This window comes from Cygnus olor, chromosome 5 (genome assembly GCF_009769625.2).
Source record: "Cygnus olor isolate bCygOlo1 chromosome 5, bCygOlo1.pri.v2, whole genome shotgun sequence".
Taxonomy (NCBI): Eukaryota; Metazoa; Chordata; class Aves; order Anseriformes; family Anatidae; genus Cygnus; species Cygnus olor.
Genome location: NC_049173.1, coordinates 21,310,486 through 21,329,100, shown reverse-complemented (window position 1 = coordinate 21,329,100; position 18,615 = coordinate 21,310,486). Strand labels below are relative to the sequence as shown.

At 36.2% G+C, this 18,615-nt stretch overlaps 1 protein-coding gene across 2 annotated transcripts in view; it reads right to left on the bottom strand.

Moving 5' to 3' along the window:
• Positions 1–467: 467 nt before the first annotated feature.
• SEL1L (SEL1L adaptor subunit of ERAD E3 ubiquitin ligase) overlaps positions 468–18,615 on the bottom strand; it is a 30,747-nt gene continuing 12,599 nt past the window's right edge. Inside the window, exons 6-21 of one of the 2 annotated variants that reach the window (XM_040558125.1) lie at positions 17,706–17,868; positions 15,809–15,862; positions 15,665–15,724; positions 14,987–15,068; positions 14,512–14,666; positions 13,819–13,875; positions 12,824–12,892; positions 12,075–12,152; positions 11,293–11,355; positions 10,317–10,404; positions 9,911–10,059; positions 9,138–9,303; positions 8,419–8,493; positions 7,174–7,346; positions 5,235–5,363; positions 468–4,461 (exon numbers count right to left, since the gene is read on the bottom strand). In XM_040558125.1, the coding sequence (XP_040414059.1) occupies positions 4,258–4,461; positions 5,235–5,363; positions 7,174–7,346; positions 8,419–8,493; positions 9,138–9,303; positions 9,911–10,059; positions 10,317–10,404; positions 11,293–11,355; positions 12,075–12,152; positions 12,824–12,892; positions 13,819–13,875; positions 14,512–14,666; positions 14,987–15,068; positions 15,665–15,724; positions 15,809–15,862; positions 17,706–17,868 (1,765 nt within the window). In that variant the 3' untranslated portion in view covers positions 468–4,257. The remainder of the gene's footprint in view (positions 4,462–5,234; positions 5,364–7,173; positions 7,347–8,418; positions 8,494–9,137; positions 9,304–9,910; positions 10,060–10,316; positions 10,405–11,292; positions 11,356–12,074; positions 12,153–12,823; positions 12,893–13,818; positions 13,876–14,511; positions 14,667–14,986; positions 15,069–15,664; positions 15,725–15,808; positions 15,863–17,705; positions 17,869–18,615) is intronic. The other variant, XM_040558126.1, reaches the window with a different exon arrangement.

The following is an 18,615-nucleotide window of genomic DNA, read 5'->3' as shown; positions in this document are numbered from 1 at the left end:
TGAAAGTCTCCTCAACAGATGGAGCCTGAAGGGACAAGTACATGCAAAGAGGGCTGAAAAGGAAGTGAACCTGTCAGACTCCCTTCTCCAGTATCTGCTTCTAGTCACTATGTTATCCACGTAATAGCACAGAAAATGCAGTAGCAATCCTAACGTTATTAGCTAATCTTGAGTCACATAGCAGTTCTGTCTGCTACAGACAGTGCAGATGTTGTATACACTAGAAAAAAAGTCACAGAGGGCAAATCTCTAGCATAGATGAAAATACAATGCATAATTTTCCATCCCCCTTTCTATGCCTCTCCTAAATTAATTATATATGTGTATGCATATATTTTTAAGAGGAATAAAAAGTGAAAGAAATGTGAGCACCCTTATAGGAAGGGAGGCATTTAGTAGTGGCAAACATCCATACATATGATTAACAATTGACATCCTGTTACCATAACCACTGTGAACACTGAGGGTAACCACACAGGTGGCAGCTTTATTTCACAAGATTAAAGATACAGTACAAAATGAATCTGTACATCTTTCTATTAACAGAATTTGTTTACACAATTATATTACATTTGACCAGCCTTTATACTGATTTTAAATACAAAATAAATTTACAAAAGTCCTACAAGACCCTTTAAAGAACTGCAGCTGATAAAAACAAAGGGACTATTTTTTTGGGGGGGGAACCCTATTTGTCATATGTACTTGCAGAAGTTCTTAAACCAAAGTTATCTTAGTTTAATATTCTCTGAAACAAAAATAGAGTTTCAATATATTGTTGCCTATCTAAATATCTAAAAAAGAAACAACTTCCAAAGGTGACTGTAAACCCCTGTAATATATAATCCTTGTAGGTCAAAGCTAGTGGTGGAAACTAGATAATGCATAGTCTTAGAAGTCCTTTCACAACCCATAATTTAATGCTCTTCTCAAAGAAGATTTCTTTTCCCCCACTTTAAAGTTCAATAAGAGAAGATGACCAAAGTCATGGAAGATGACTAAAATGTGAATGAAGTTGTGTTTCATAAAGTCTCATTGTGATATTTATATCAAAGGCCTTAACTGTCATTACATTGTCCTATGATGGACATATAAAGCAAGGAAAACTGTTTCAATAGGCTAAGCTCCAGGGCAAGTGTCAAAGGGAAGAACTAAAACCTTGTTTTCTCAACATTTCAATGCTACTTTCAAACTGCAGGAACAGCTGATATGTTTGATTAATAATGTGAGATGCAGAACAATGTTCTCCCCCCATACCTTTCCACTGTATTCTTGTATATAGAACTCCCGCTGACAACTGTTACTGCTCTGCAGATCCATCCTCCCCTGCAGGGAGAAGAGAGCAGGTGTCTGGGAAGGTCACATAGGCAGGCTCTGGCCTATGTTACTACTGACAAAGAACACAGTTTTTCCATTTAAAGAACAATCACATACCTAGAAGGGCTTCTCTTAAAATCAAGTTTCTCTTCTAAAATAATTCTGCGTATAAGCTATAAGACAATCTGTGTGCTACCAAAAGGGAAGAGCACTTCACTGCAATCAACTGAGCAACCCAGTTCCTTTAGGAAAAAAAGTTTGATAAACCAAGTGCACAACAAGAAACATTGCTAGTAAGAGTTAAACACACTTCCCTCAGAATGCAAGTTTCAGAACAGAATAGCAAGGGATTGTCACAGAAACTGAACTGATGTTTAACAACCAATTTAAAAAGTATATTAATTTCTTTAATCCCTGAGTTAACTTATTACTCATGGTAAGTACCTTTTACTACCACTTCACTCATACAAATGTCATCTGAAAAAAGTTAGTGATAGCAATTTGATGGAAGTGGGGAAAAAAGCAGAAAGACTTCCTTATTGCTTCTGCAAAAAGCAGTTCTTAAAATGAAATAACTTACTGATCTTCAGCCATGTTTTTGTTCATTTCTTAGATGTAAAAATGCATCAGTTCAGTGAAAAGTGAATTGTAAGACTCACATGGCAGTAATGATGAGAGATTCCCATGCAAACAGAACTTTTAGAACTTGGTTCTCATTGATTAAACAACAAAAACAATTTTAATAAAGCAGTAACAAAATTGTTAAACATCCTAAGAGACCAATGAACTAGTGGTAGTTAACTGAAAAACATTTTCCATACAATCTTTAATTTATTCATGCTGAGCTGAAAAGAGCTATTAAGTGACAGAGGCAAAAAATACTTCAGAGGAAGTGCTCAGAAGTCACAGATCTTAGAAATGCAGCTGGGGAGTTGCTATACATTTTAGACACTACATTAAGATTCAATACTGTTGCATCTGATGATGACGATCAAGACTGAAACAAGACATCCCTCTATCACTTGCTGCAACCCTCCAAACTTAAATGGGAGATTTGTCTCCATGTAACCAGCAAAGGCATTTTGAAGCATTGAAAAGCTCTACCTATATTTTAATACTAAGTCATCATGACACTTCAGTTTACAGAAGAGTGGATTTCTTATCCTCTCCTCCAAGCTACAGATATATTAATGCAATGGTCGCCTTACAAATGCATTAAATATAAAAACAGATCGTATCAACTCTACAGTGTATTGATAGGTTGCTGCCAATCCAATGAAGGAAGAAAACATATGAAAGGAAGCTCTTAATCATTTAAATGCAGCAGATTTCGACAAAAAGGTACAACCTCATTATTCGTATTTCATTCTGCTTTAAGACAGCATATTCAGAGGGTTTAATGCTAGTACAGAAAAATATTTAACTGCCTTTGCCAAATAAGAACAGAAACATCTGTATGTTACACCTAAGCTATTCCCTCACCGCTTGCCACCCTCAACCCCTGAAATTATAGTTCAAAGAAAAATTGTCACTAACTCAAAACTCTCCTTGCAGTCTAAAAACATCATTCCACAGGTCTTAATCTTTATACTCACTAGAAAGCCTTTGCACTGACCTGATGGGATCAAGAGGCCATAAACCATTAGTTGTCTTTATCTGTGGATTTTCTTGTTACAAGGGATCCTCAGATGGCACAGCCATTCAGAAGTGTTGTTCTGACTTTCTCGTGTATGCCAGGTACAAGAGAGGTAGGCCATAGCCAGAGCACTGCTGTGATCTAACATATGATTTTTATCAGTCAACCAAACTTTGGAGTAGCATTGCTGGCATAAGTCCATGCCCTTCTGCAGAGAGTATGCATCTCTGGGGCCCCTTCTCTGCAGATACATTAAACAGATGCACGGGTAAGATACCACATACATTTCAGCTGCAAGACCACCTTCTTGCAGTGCAGAGAACATGCAGGATCATTGAAAATTAAATACAAGACTCCCACTACTAAAAAATGAGTAGGCTAACTCACTGACCTTTCTGGCTCTGTCATTCCTTCAGTGTCCACTAATACTTGTGCTTTCTGCAATCTAGACTCAGTCTCTCTGCAAGAGCAAGGTTAAATTATTTAGGAACATTACCAACTTGTCCTTATGTCACTAAGGACTGCAAATTACAATCTCCAAAAAAATTTTAGAAGAATGCAAGATCTGGGCACTGCAATAATAGCTTTCAACTAATTATCTTCACAGACCCAATCTGTCCCAGCCCGCCTCCTGGGCTACAGACAGACTCCTGACAACTGCCTACTTGAAGGGTAATGGAGGAAGATACGCAAAAAAGCACAAATGCAGAGTGACATGTTTGCTAGCGTAGTTTTACAGAGTTTATAAATGATCCACATTAAACCATCCAGGACAGCATAAAAGACCAAAGTGTAAGAAATAAATGAAATAAAAATTGTAGAAATACTTGGGATGCAGATCAGAATGTAAGTTCATACAGCTCTAGCCTTTTTAGACTTTGAATGAAGTTCAGCTTCTTGGACTGAAATTGGCCATAAAATCATTACTATTTTGTTTTTATAGGGCAGCTGCTATCAGGCAGGCAAAAACCTTCCAATGCTAACCTTCTCTCTCTACAAGATGAAAAGGACTTTGAATAAAGAGGAACTAGATACAGCAGGCAACATTTTTGTAGTAGCACACTTCTGTGTTTCCATGAAAAAGCCATAGTGTTATTCCATTGGCACTGAAATAACATTCAAATCAGTTTCAAAATAATTCTTATCCCTGAAAAAAGGCATCATTCTAAGCAGCTTTCAGACTTTTTCCTTTATAAACTTCTTTGTGCCTCTTTTGTGGGAGGGACCGTTGATCCAAAGTACTAAATCACAATGAAAATTGTTCCTTGTGGAAAAATCCAGTTCTTTCACTGAGGCTCTTGTTGCTATTGCGGTGGTTGATGCTCTGGTGGCGGTTCTTGTTGAGGCACAGCTGGCCGCAGTCCTGCTGGTCTGGGGATTGCCTGATGTTGCCTTTGTCTGTAAGCTATAATTGTTCCCAGAAGCAAGGTGATGATGGTCATAAGGTAAAGGTCCCACTCCGGCCCCAGCAGCTGGTCCATATCAATATGTGAGAATACCTCCCTTATCTGAGGAAAAGAAGCCCACAATCATCACATCAAAGTAATATCAGTAATCTGCGTAGCAGCTTCTGTGAGCACTATATGAATATTGGCTCAATCGATTTAGAATGTTTTGATTGTCCACTGCCAACAATCTTAGACTTAAATTCTGTCAAACCTAGCTGGATTGCCTGAACTAAATGGCAATAGCTTTCCTACCATTTGAATTTATCAAGTAATCCAAAAGGCAGTTAGACAGTAGAACACGGAAATATTTACGACATTATATCCAGAAAAGTCACCAAAATTCCATGTAAAGGATTTTTCAGTGCCATCATTAAGCAGAAACTTATCTTAGATAGCTCAGCTATTGTGCAGAGCAACTTTTCCAACAGGAAAAAGGATTCACACAGGATTCAAACAGGACTCAAGTGGGATTGATGCAGCTGAATATAAAATTCCTTAAGAATTAAGGCTACAAAAAGATTTTTTCTTAAGCAGTTATTACAATAATTTGCTCAACTTTGATGGCAGATGCTCATGGATAGGAGCTGTCAAACAGGTTTGAGAAATTCTCTTCAAGGGAAGAGTAGCACTGAAGAGCACTGGCTGAGCACATTTTAATTTCTCATAATTATGTAAACGAGAAGAATCATGGCTTCAGTAACTTTAATAAACACCAAAAAAATGATCAAGTTTTCAGATGGCTCACGTGAGATTTCTACTCAAATAAGAGCTCTATTTTTAAAAGATTGAGTTACAAACACATTTTTTCCTCCCTTTAATTCTACAGTACTTACATTAATTTCTCGAACATACTGCACAGAATAAATCACTCCAAGCTTGCAAAGTGCTAGGAAGACTGGAACCTGAGCATCTGGGCTTGCTTCAGCTGCCATGTCATAAAATCGTTTTGCAAGATGAATATCCTACAGTTAAGAAAATACAGAACTCAGTTCTGAAGAACTCAAAGTTGCCGTAAGATCTACAGGTTTTTCTAGAAAATCTTATATTGTCATTTGAAAAGAATTATTTATTGGAAAAAACATTCAGTAAAACCCTTCCCCTTTTTGTCCCCAAGGGATGTTCATTTTTAAAGAGGCAAGTAACAGGAATAAAGGGAAGCTTACATCTGAGGATGAAGCTAGCATAACTGATGTTGAAATTGAACCTAATAAAGAGATTAGTATCAATATATTCAACCCACACACTAAACTAAAGCTTATATTTAGATCATATACAGATATACAGAGTGTACTCTGGATCTGCAATGCCACACCAAGTATGAAAAGACTAAGAAAACTGAAGTCAGGTAGGAGAGCATAGTGACAATTCCTCCTAGTTATACCACAGTATGCCTGCAGCTTCCAACCATTTCCGGACGTATTCCCAAATTAGATTCTACTTTTTATCCTAAACTGACCTAACTCACATTAATGATGGCAGTGTGCCAAAAGCAGGAGCACCAACAGCCACTTGGGGGATGCCTAAATTAGTGCTCTCTGCTGGGGAAATTGGAACAAGAAGGTGACTGTATCAAGAACAGAGGATACATGTAGCTATGTAGTTCAACTTTCCTTGATTTTTTTGGCTCTGCTTCAGATACATACTGTGCAAAATTAGGATATTTGGATACAAATTGCTTATGTTCATTCACACTGATGGGAAGAATAGGCCTGTATAATGCTTACTTCTGGAAGCACGCAAGATTGGAAATTCAAGAGAAATCTCCATGCCATATATTAATTTCATCCTGATTGTGGAATACCTTAATCATTTTCTGCTCATCGATACATCGAAGCTTAGTTTTATGACATACATGGAAACAACGGTGTGAAAATCAGTGTGTATGAGCTGTATTAGATCACATTTTAGTATTTTAGTTCCATAGAACAATGCTTGAGTACTCCCTGAGCCTGAAAGTCTGCCTGTCCTATAACTGTTTAAAATAATTTCCTTATCTCCTTTGTAACATGCTAATATCAGTGTAGAAGCAGATCCTAGTCACGGCTTATTTTCACTTCTAATTCACAAGCAATTTGTTCTGTTTATATATTCCTCACTCACTTGATACATGAGTGAAAACTGCAGGAGTCCAAGCTTTAATATGCATAAACCACTGAAATATCATCCCAAATCTTAGAGAGCACCATGAGAAAGTAATTTAAGAAAATTATTTTTAGCAGCATACAATTTTCATTCTGACATTGGACAACATTAAATCTACGAAAAAAGTGAGTAACAGTGTATGTGTTTGAAATTTGTGAAGGGGCTTAACATTTGGCTTTGTAATAGTACGAAAACCATCTACATATAGGAAGTGTAACAGAGTCCTATATGTAAGACAGACTATTTATTCAGTAAGTAAATAGTGAATAAGGCAAAAGCTGTTTTGAAGAAATACCATATTTACTCAGGATTCTCCCAAAAGAACAGTGACCTGAATTGAAGTCATGCAGGCCACACTCTTGGACTGCTTGCAATCTTAGTGACATGGATGTAGGTAGAGAGAAAGAAGTATACAACTCTTTCTTCAACAGTCAAAGTCCACAGTTTGTTAGATAATGTTCACACTAAAAATCTATATATGACCCATCCACAGGCCCCCAGCGAAGGAACAAACTTGAGCAGTACACATTATCTGCTACATCAAGAAACATGCCTCAAGCTGCCAGTTATATAGCTATTGGAGAAGGTACTGAGAAGTGGCTATGTAGTAGTACCTAGAGCTTAACTCACCTGCTTGATGCCCAGTCCCTTCTCATGCATGTAGCCCAGATTAAACATGGCTTGGGCGCTGTGCTGTTGCTCCGATGCTAGTCGATAGTGAATAAACGCGGTTTCATAATCAACATCGGTACCAAACCCATAAAAATGGTAATCTCCAAGTTTAATTCTTGCAACTGTATATCCTATAAACAGAGAAAATAGCTAGGCAAAGAAATCCTCTAGGCAAAGAAAGCCTCTTAGTTTCATATGAAGATGCACTATGGGCTCTTGTTAATAATTTCTACAGTTTGCACAAAGTTTCTATTTATCCCTCCCTCACAAATTTTTATTTCTATTTTTTTTTTAAAGAGATACTTGACTTTAAATAATCCAAATCCAACTGACTCTTATTTTCAGAAAAGTACTTCTCCCTGTAATCCTACCAACATTTCTATTACAATTTAGTGGTATCAGTTGAAAAGCTATATACTGACATACATAGTCACTTATAAGGAAAAACTTTTGTTATATGATCATTAAGGGCTACAGATTTGTTTTAAAAAGAGACAAAAACTTGAAAACTGAAGTCTCTGATCATCATTTGGTAACTGATTTTTAACTATACTATCCCCTCAATTTCTAATTTTCCAGTAAAAGCCAACACTGTAGGCCTACAGATTTTCAGACAATCTCATGTTCAATCTCCAATTACACGACACCTTCTTAAGTAAAAAGCTAGAGAAAAGTTAGAGAACTTGCACTGAGATGCATAACCTTTAAGTTTGGTTTTGCTTATTTTACAATACGATCACACGCATCAGTTTAAACTCTGCCTGGTTGGATAACAAGGCTACATTTTTGATCACTGAACTTTGCTTGCTTTGAATAGGAAATTGCATTTCTTACTGATAAGTACCAAAATTTTCAATGGTAATTTGTATCTATTGTTCAAAGTGGATTTTTTTTTTTTTTAGGAAAGTCAGTAAGTATCTGTTCCTCATAATACTGCTCTATAATAACATATAGAATAACAAGAGAAACAAACTATATTTGTGTTTCATTCTTTTTACTCTTCAGGATCTCAAAATGGCTCATGACTGCAAGCATATTGCAGTATTACAGCTACCAGTGGAAAAAGAACAGCAACTAGGCTCATGTAACTGATGCTGAACAGAAACAAGCTTTTCCCTCCTTCCCCATTTTATAAAAAACAGAATCAGACATCAGTAGCTCTTCTAAAAATAAGCTAATTGGAATTGTGTAGTACAGACTTACCTTGAGAAGCCGCTCTATTCCAGTGAAGCAAAGCTCGAGGATACGTTTCATTTTCTCCAACTATGCTAGCTTCTTCTAGAAAAGAAATTAATAGTTAAGCAGGAACTCGGTATGCACTCGCAAGACACTCCCCTACTTATAATAAGTATGCTAAAATGAATTAAAAATTGAAATGTGCTATTGCCCAAACAAGATTCAGCCTGTCTGAAATTAGTAAGAAAAACTTTAATTTCAAATTAACAGAACCAATCAACTCTCTTCATCACTGCTTCAAGTGTAGAACAAGTTCAAAAGCTGAAAAAAGTTGAGCATTTAAAAAAGCCATTACAAGACAAAGAACGAAGGAAACTGAACCTTGTATGCACAGCAAAAGGCTAAAGGTAAAAACTAATGCTACTGCTACGTTATAGATTTAAAAACAAGATGTTAAGGCTGTGTTTAGGAAGTTTGGAGAACAGACTTTACATCACTGTACCAATTTCTAAAACATTCCCTTACAACCCTATTTTTAAATCCCAGAAGTCAGAATTTAAATGTATTCTAACTTTTAGGCCAGGAAACTACAGAGGTGAAAAAAAGACTGACGATTTTCCAGTGTGAAGAGCAGGAAAGGGGATAGAAGTCTCACTGAAGTGCGAACCAACCAAGAGCTACTTAAACACATCTTCAAGCATTCTGAACTCTAAAAAACACATTTCAGTACAAATTTGAGTTCTTACTCTGATCAAGTATGAAAGCAGCATTGCTTTGTGCAACTTCATAGCCTTGTTCTGCCAAAAGAAGATACTGAACAACAGCAGAATTTGAATCACCATCTTTATAGCTGTTGTAGGCAGTCATAAGTCTTTCAGACCAGCGCCCCCGTTCGCAAACGTTCTTAAACAACTGCAGAGGAAAAGAAGGCAGGTTGTCAGGAACTTCAGAAATTGAGATTTTTTTTTTGGCAGGAAGTAAAAAAAAGGAGGTAAGCCTTGACATAAGCCTTTTTTGTAGGAGGTAAGCCTTAACATTTGAACACCTGTTCCAAGGATTTGCATTTCACAGAAAAAGCTCAATAGGCAAACATTACTTAAGACAAGCTTATTTTACTCACTAAGCAAACACACCAAGATTCAGATGCTTACTCAAAATTATACTTAATGAGCTTTCTAACAGCTTTCTATTTCTCAGCTTAAATGTAATACTTGAAATCACGTCTAAACAAAGAATTCAGTACTAATAAAAATACTTGTTTGCTTTGTACTACATCCTTCTGATTTTTTTCAAAGCTAAGAAAACTACTACCAACTCGCCATACCAGAACAAGAAAAATTAAAGATTTTTCTCATGAGACACAAAGGTCGTCATAGAATATATCACTTTTCCTTATGATAGCCTTGGCTCTGCAGTCACCAATGGATTTTAGCTAAGACAGATTTCCTATATAAACTGACATGGTCATATCCAATCATTTGCAAGTTAACATTTTATTTTTATAAATGGATGACCTTACCTCAACAGCAGTATGACAGGATCGCATCACTCCAGTGCCAGTAGCGTGCATCTGAGCCAGATTATAAAAAGCCAGAATATGGCCACCTTGGGAGGCCAAATTAAAATACTTCAAAGCTTGTTTATAGTCTCTCTTGACTCCAATACCATCTAAAAAAAGATTAAGTCAATGCTATTCATTTCTCCTAACAAGCAAGGTTGTATGAAATATAGTACATATTTACTCTCAAAAAAAGTCTTACAGAAAGGTGTTGTCAAAGTGTTAGAAAAAAGCAGATAGAATAAAATATAAATGCAGTGCAGTAACAACTCCACATGCATTATGTCCATACTTCTAATGCCACCTAGCGAACAGTTACTGAAAAGGCAGTTTATACTTGGCAAATCATCATTTTGATGCCACTTACTGTAATACATGGAACCTAGTTGAAGTTGTCCATCAACCCATCCCTGTTCTGCAGCCTTCTGGAAATACTTCAGTGCTAGCTCATAGTTCTGCAGGAAGATTGGGTCCAGTCATTAGAGCCTTACAATACAGCACAATTTAAGTAAAGAAAGAACATATCTATGTGCAAAATGAATTATCTATAGACCTATATCATAATAATGAATAAAAGACATGCAAGACATACTGAGAAATTGAACAGGTTGCTCAGAGACTGTGGAGTCTGCCTCCTTGAAGATACTCAAAAGCTGCCTAGACATGGTCCCAGGCATCCTGCTCTGGGTGCACCTGTTTGAGTGGGGGTTGGACCAGGTGACTTCAGAGGTCCCTGCCTACCTCAACCATTCTGTAATCACTGCTGGCTGTCTGAAAGCTAGCACCCACATACAGAATTACAACAAATACAACAAATAGTTTTAATTAGCAGAACCAATGCCTTGCTCTGTTTTTAAAGCAATTAACTCCTTTCCTCAACTTTTGCTAATTCAACTGTTTGAGTATCTGTTTATATAGCTAATTTATAAAACATCTGATAAAAACCCTTCACACTGGAAAATCAACATGGCAAATGAACTAATTAAAAGTTTGAAAGTGTTCCTCCACTCTCACAAGGGAGACAAAATTGGGGCACTTAAGACCTGCTTTCTTCACAGGAAAAATTAAAGCCAAGTATAAAACTTCAGCTAAAGATTCACTTTGCTCTGTTTTTCTAATAGCTTCAGCAATATTTTCAAACTTGTTAGAAGAAACTCAGCAAGTGTTTAATAGCTGTTAACTCCAGAGTGATTTATTTATATTACAGATTTCTTCATGAAGTTTACAGTGCAAAATAATTCTTCATAATTAAGTCTTCTACAGTATTTCCCTCCAGAGAAAAAGCTTGTAGACAACAGGAAGTTGCACAATCAGCTAGAATTAGATGACCATCAAAAGCTTACCACTGGAACACCTCTTCCATACAAGTAAGCCATTCCTAATCCACTCTGCCCAACTGGATTACCCTGAAACAGGAAAATACTTCTGAAAAGAAAGTCAAAACCTACAGCTATATATTCCAAATGTGGTACCTTATCAGCAACAATACAAATAGTGCTGGAGAGAGGAGCAAAAATGCAAAGCCAATCTATTAAGCAATCGTTATTTAAGGAGAAAATAGCATCTTTTGTATTTTTTATTCAGTCACCACACAGGTGATTACTATGGGGAAAAAAGCTTTCAATGCTAGCTATGATAGTCTGTGTACTCTCAAAGTGTTGCATGGGATGTAGAACACTTACCCACAGAAAGTTGGGGCATTAATAACTTATTCATCTTTAGTTTTTCCAAGTTTGCAGTGTTCTGGATGCTACAGAAACTCCCAAAACTACTAATTTAAGAATCTGTCTTAAGTTAAGGCAGTCTGGTGGCTGCCCTGTGGGCTGTATTATTGACTAGCACCCCTGTAGAAGTATGTACCATTGTACTCCTTCAGTATTAGGAGAGGCAATGTGGCACACCAGAAACCTTCAGTGAATGTATGAAATGAGCAAGTGAAGAGATCCATGACCAGAACTGGAGGCAGCCTACAGCACCTTTGACAGGCAGGATTTAGTTACAGGCTAATCTGGGACAGAAACGCAAGTATGCACATGGAAGTGCATAAAAAAGCATTTGTAGTACTGTTGAGCTTATCAAATTTTATAGTGCATTTGCCGTATTTCTAGCTAACAGATAATCATACCATATCAGCAGCTTTCTTGAAATACTGAAGAGCTGTTTCATTGCTCTGAGGTACAACATCACTTCCTTCTGAGTACATCTGAAGGAAAAAGGCATTATTGATGAACACCTGAGTAAGTCAGTTCACTGTAGACATAATGAAGCATTGGAGCATTAGACAATTCTGGCTATTATTTTACAAAATAAATTGCACCAAAGCAGAAGACATGTCTCTATGCTGTAAACATTAGATTCAGAGGGTTTAGCTTCCAATGGCAAATTAACTGCCCAGAAAACTGAAAAAATTTGAGTGGTAATACCCTTCACTTGAGTTGTACCAGTGTGGAGTAAAGAACACAATCAGGCAAAAAATCCTATGAAATCACTGGAAGCCAAACTGTATTAGCATTTAAAATACTACTTGCCATCAAAGAAAAAATTGTTGCAAGACCCTTATCCTAGCAGTCCAGAAAGCAGGAAACCACAAGTTTTCATGTCAGGTGCCTTGACCAGCATACTACCTTCTTTTTTCATGCTCCAAGCACATGAATTTTACATCCTTTGAAGTGACAGACTCAAAGAGATAAGCTAGCACAGCTACATATTGTAGCCTAACCTTAGCACATACTAAAGTGGAGTAATAAAGATTTGACTCTTCACAGGGTGAAGGTAGCTGACAACTCTTCCTGATCTCTCTACTAGAGATCAGAAAATAGGAAATTTTTCTACTGAAACACAATTTGCTTACTTTTGAGAATGCACACATCTTACCTTTCCCAGAAAGGCCATAGCATGTGAGTTACCAGCATTAGCTGCTTGATTGAAGTACTCAAATGCTCGCTGTAGAGAGGAAAAAGTATTTTAGCAATCTTAACATATGATTTGAGTACCTTTTCTTGCAAATACAGCACGAATAGATGGCTTGTCAAGTTATCAGGTTGGGGATAAGAAAACACTCAATCCCAACTAATTCAATATATGTAATGCAGCTCCCCACTTACATATAGTCTGAATATTAAGCAGCAATTCCTCTCAGTGTATTCCAAAAGGCAGAGGAGAAAATTAACAACAGAACAACAACTGCTACTACACACAAGCTACACAGGTGAATCTTACTTCCTTATTGTACCTCCAAATTCGGTTTGGAAGACACGATATCTGGAAGTTCCTGTTCCAGTTTTACACAGACCTTGCATGTACTCATTCTGACCACTTAATGTTATCTCTGAACCCATACAGAACAGACATCTTAAGGTATTTTACAAGTCATGGCTGTTAAATCATTCCCGGTTGGCAGTAATCCTCAGATCTCCATTTTTTCAATACTTAAAGAGGTTAATTATTTTAACTTCTGTAAGTAGTAGCTGGGTTAGCTTACATCAGCCAAAGTTTTGTTTTCTAAGCAGATTTAATCTTTAGTATTTCAGGTAACACTGTTTTGGCTACACTATTTTTACAAGTCACATGAGCAGGAATATCATCACTAACGTGTGCAGTCCATCATGAAGATCCTACTACATGTGCAAAAGCTCAGTCAGTTACAAATACCACTTAATGAAAAGCAGGTCTTTTTTTTAATTCCTCAATTCTAAAAGCATTAGTCTTTAACTGTGTAAGAAAATCTGCTCCATGTACTAATCACAAAGATTAATTTTTGATGTATGGATTATGTTAAATACCTTATGGCATATCTTAAATGCTTCTGCTTCATTGTGGTCTTTGCTACATTCTTCCCCCCCCCCAATGCAGATATACAGAAAGGTTACCTGATGATTTTGCTCTACTCCTCTTCCTCCATGCAAGTGCAATTGTCCAAGACCAACCTAAAAATAAAGTTTACAATAAGTCTGAAGTCATAGATCTGCTTCATTAACTACAGTACAGTCCTAGTTTTTTCCCATATTACTCTCAAAGTGGAAATTTATCTGAAATAAAAAAGTTGTGTGATTGTCCTAGATGCAAAATAAAGATTATTCATTTAACTTCTACCTAATTCTCAAGCCACATCTGACCAAGTTAAATTATGACAATTTGCCTGTTATTAGCATCCTCTCCTCCTTCTGCGTTAAGAGTTCTAGCTTGTAGCATGCAGAAGTCATGCAAAGAAAAAGAAATGTAGGTCCCCTGGCAGTGCCAGTTCTTTTGATCAAGGCATCCTCCACAACATCTCAAACTCTTAACTAGTCTGGTTTCTATCTAGTGAACACCAACATCTTTTCTAAGATACAGAAGTGGTAATATTTTGGATTTATTTTCCACAAAGAATTACATTTTTCTCCAAGTTGTACCTTAAACATGCTAAAATAGAAGACTTTTCTAATAAAAACTAATCTGGAAATGTAAATCAACCCAAGTGCTAAGTAACTGAAAGCTAAAGCCCCAGTATCTTTCTATATTTCATGAAGCTATTCCTGTAATTACCCAAACCTCTGCAAGCCATCAAATAACTTTAGTTGTACCTGTGCTTGTACATCTCCTTTCTCTGCTAAAAACTGGTAATACTGAATCAAGTCTTCTTCCAGCATTCCACTTGCCATTCCTGGATTTTCTACTTCATCTGCTAAGCGAATTCGCTGAACCACTGTGCCACCAGTCAATGAAATGTCGCTAGCAACTGTAAAACAGATCAGTAAAATTTTCAGGCAGCTTTGTTCAATACAAGTATTACACCACAACTTTAAAAAAACAAAAAAACAAAGAAAACACTAATCTCTACAGAGCTTCAAACTCTTATTCAGAAATAATAAATTACTTCAGCATTCATTAAGAATTAAGTGCATTTCTATAGAGATTAAAAGGCATACAATTCAGACCCAAACAATTAACTTAGTAGCAGGAATACTTTATTTTTGCACTTCTAATGTTGACACAAGGAGACTTTCTAGGCATTTCTATATCATTCAAAAATATTAGAGTAATAAAAAGAGGTTTTACCATGATTAGCTACAAGTCTGTAGTGAGTGAGAGCAGATTCACAGCTTTGAAGGACTCCTATCCCAGCCCAGTACCGATAACCCTAGAAAGAAAATATGAAAAGTATAGGACTTATTTGACAACACTACTTGCCAGGTTACAAAAAATTTCACATTACTTGAGCAAGTTTTGATAGGAAAGACAAAATGAAGGTCACTCTACCTGCATTAAAATCAGCTGACTGATACCATTAAAGGTTAAAGCATATCCAATAAACCTCAGATATTGCTCAGAGAAAACCAGCCTGAAACTTACGAAAACTTAAAGAACACCTTTCTACTCATACACATTGCATCATCTTAAATCCCACACTGACTAAACCAGCATCTTCTGTAAATCTCTTTCGCAGTTTTAAGCTACAAAAATTAAAGGTTCTCAGCCTACAAAAATTAAAGCAGTTGACACTTCTGCTTTAAGTCAAAAAGGATATAAACTCAGTCAATTTAAATCCATGGTGGTATACAGCTTAAAATGAGCAGACTTTTCCTTAAATTAAGGAGGAACAATGTGAAATATACTATTGCCCACTTAATAGACGCATGATGATCTAATTTTTAAGTTAAAAATTTTAAGAGTTTAAAAAGGGGAAAGAATAATGACTTTACACATACAAGAAATTAACTGGAAAATCTTACTTACCAAGATCATATGGGCTATCAGATTTCCTCCTAAAGCTCCAAAAGTGTAATAGACCAGGGCCTTAATAAACAAACAAAAATCACTGGTTACTTAACATCTGCCTCCGAAGATTAGAAGAACCTTCAGTGTGCGCTCTTATTTTACCTTAGCTTGACTAGAATTGACTCCTAGACCAGACGCATACAGAAATCCAAGAGCCTAGAAATAAAAATAAAGTTAGTCAGCACATCCTTTGAAAATTCCAGGATTGGCTATTCCTGGCATACAGAAGAATAAAGAAATACAACAATTCAAAGCTGCAGAGAACACACCAAGCTCTACCTTCACTTCAGTGTTTTCTTTATCTAGGCCCTTCCTATTTTTGAACATAAAGTTACTAAGTTACTAGCTGCCTAAGACACTACTATAAACATCTCACCACAATTCAGTTTAGTGTACCAAACACAAGGAAGGAACTGCTACTTCCCTACATGCCTGCTGTAGATCCAGAGATACCGAACAGTAAAAACGCACCAGTTTAAAGACACCTTAACTAAAGATGAGTTATGTATGCACCTTGTCTCTTATATACCAGTGCAAAGCAACACTAACCATGAACTTCTAGAGAAGAGTTATTTGATTCACTGTCTGAAATATCCTATGAATTTAATATTTTTGCATCTGCTCTGCCATGAATTAGCTGCATTTTATGACTATAAGAGTAAGCAGTTAGAGTAACAAGAGCTGCTTGGCTAAAGTTTTTTCAGAAGTTATTTTTATTCTTAAAATTTACATAAGTACTGCTCTATCTCTAACACCTGTTACAGCTGTGACTCAGAGAAACTAGTGGCACAGAAGATGCGCATATGAAGGTGTTCACATTGCATGATGCACTGAGACTATTCTAGGCAGTTCTGAAAGCACAGAAAAAACATCTGCAGACTGTATTGAATTCTATACCAATGAAACTCAAGGTTTTATTACGATCAAGTCTAGAAAAAAACACTTTCTACTGTAAGTTGTTGCTCCAACATCAAATATGTAACAGCAAGAGACTTGAAAGTGTAAGAACTGAGAGAAATTAGGTAACTCCTAAAGAAGCTGACACTTCAAAAACAAATTCAAAAAGTAAATAAGCATATGTAGATACTGATGTAAATTGACAATAGCCATATTTTACAACATTACCTATGAACAAGTCCATATGAACAACTCCCTAACATTCAAAGGCACATGGACAATGGGAGATCTGTTCCACTAAACAGCTTCCAAGAGTCTTAGGAGTTTATTACTTCCTAGATTATAAACATCTCCCCCCACCTGCCATAAAACTGCAGATGAAAAGCTACAGTATCTGAAATCCCACACAAACCACAAGTAAAAATTGACAGTTTCAGAGCAGATTTGTAGGCTAGATTCACCTGTAACTACTTAGTTTGATTTAAATCTCATGTCTAGTCATATAACAGAAAAAACTAAGCAGAGACTTTTATATATATATATAAATATATATAATATATAATTATATATATATATAATATATATATATTATATATATATAATAACACCATATTACTGGTAGTTTAATACCATTTTTTAAAACTAAAAGAGAACCTGTTTCCATTTGTTTACCTTGTACTTCCATAAACATTTACTTAGTAACCATACAAACACAAGCTGTTCCTTTACACAGCTTTTGTCATTTGTTCCTGCACCCTCTGTAATGCTAGCAGCATTTGGGGAACAATCTTTCAACCAAAGGAACTGATGAAATTTAAAGAGGTAAAGCCAATGAGCAGTCAGGATTAAGAAATACTTAGGCAAGCACTAGTAATAAAAAAATATTTCCTGAATAGAACTCCAAATTTGATGTAAAACATTTGGTTTTCAAACTTAAAAAGCAGCACCCTTTCATCTTTTTTAACGAGGGAACAGGTACTGTTCATCATTCTTATCTGATCTAGATGGAAGAACAATCTATATAACCAATTTAAAACAAGTACAATCTATAAAACAATTTGTAAATCTAAGAAACTTCTGTAGAATTTAAGGACATACATACCATTTGTCCTTTGGGAGAACCTTCTTCTGTTAGTTTTTCAAATAATTCTTTTGATGACTGTATGTTCTGCTTCAGATAATCCCCGAACAACAAAGCATAAGAGACTTTCTCCATTGCCTTCGTATGATTCATGTCAGCTGCTTTCAGGAGATACTGATATGCTCTAAAGGAAAAGAATCTGAGTCACCTTGAAGCAAACCAACAGGTTCCATTCATAAACCTCAAAAGATTTGGGGTGGGTGGGTGTTTTTTTTAAAGTCTGTTTTCTACAAATGCATCTACAGTCATGTTCCAGCTGTGAACTGTCTACACCATGGAACAGCTCATATAATTTAGGTAATAGACAAACTGGATTTTAACATTCACTCTATTCCACATGCAAAGCAATATGCATTTCCTCCCCTACAAGATACATTAAAAGTTAAGGTCAAATGATCACATTTTTGTAGCAACGATTTTAAATCCTGTACTAGATATCTAGTAGGACTACTACTCTAACAGCTTCACAGGACACTGCAGATTAAAAGAAGCCTGAAAAAAACTATGAAGTCTTTTAGTACAAAGTCATTCAGATGGAAATACTAAACATTTGGTCCAAGACAACTGCATATGTAACTAGTTTTGTGATGAAACCATCATATTAACCATGAGAAAGTTCTCTTGAAACTCTTGTTCTATTCCAACCTCAGAACTTACAAAAGTAATTTCACAGCTATTTCAAAAACTGTGACCTCGAACACAATATATAACACTTGTTTGATTTGTTACAGACCTTTGATAATATGCCAATATTTTTCTTTACTTCTCTTGCTTTCTATTCTGAGACTTGTTTTTTCTTCCTCTTCCCTTTCTTTAGGTACAAGCTGAGACACACTTGGTTCCTCACATGATTTGATCTTCTAACAAAATG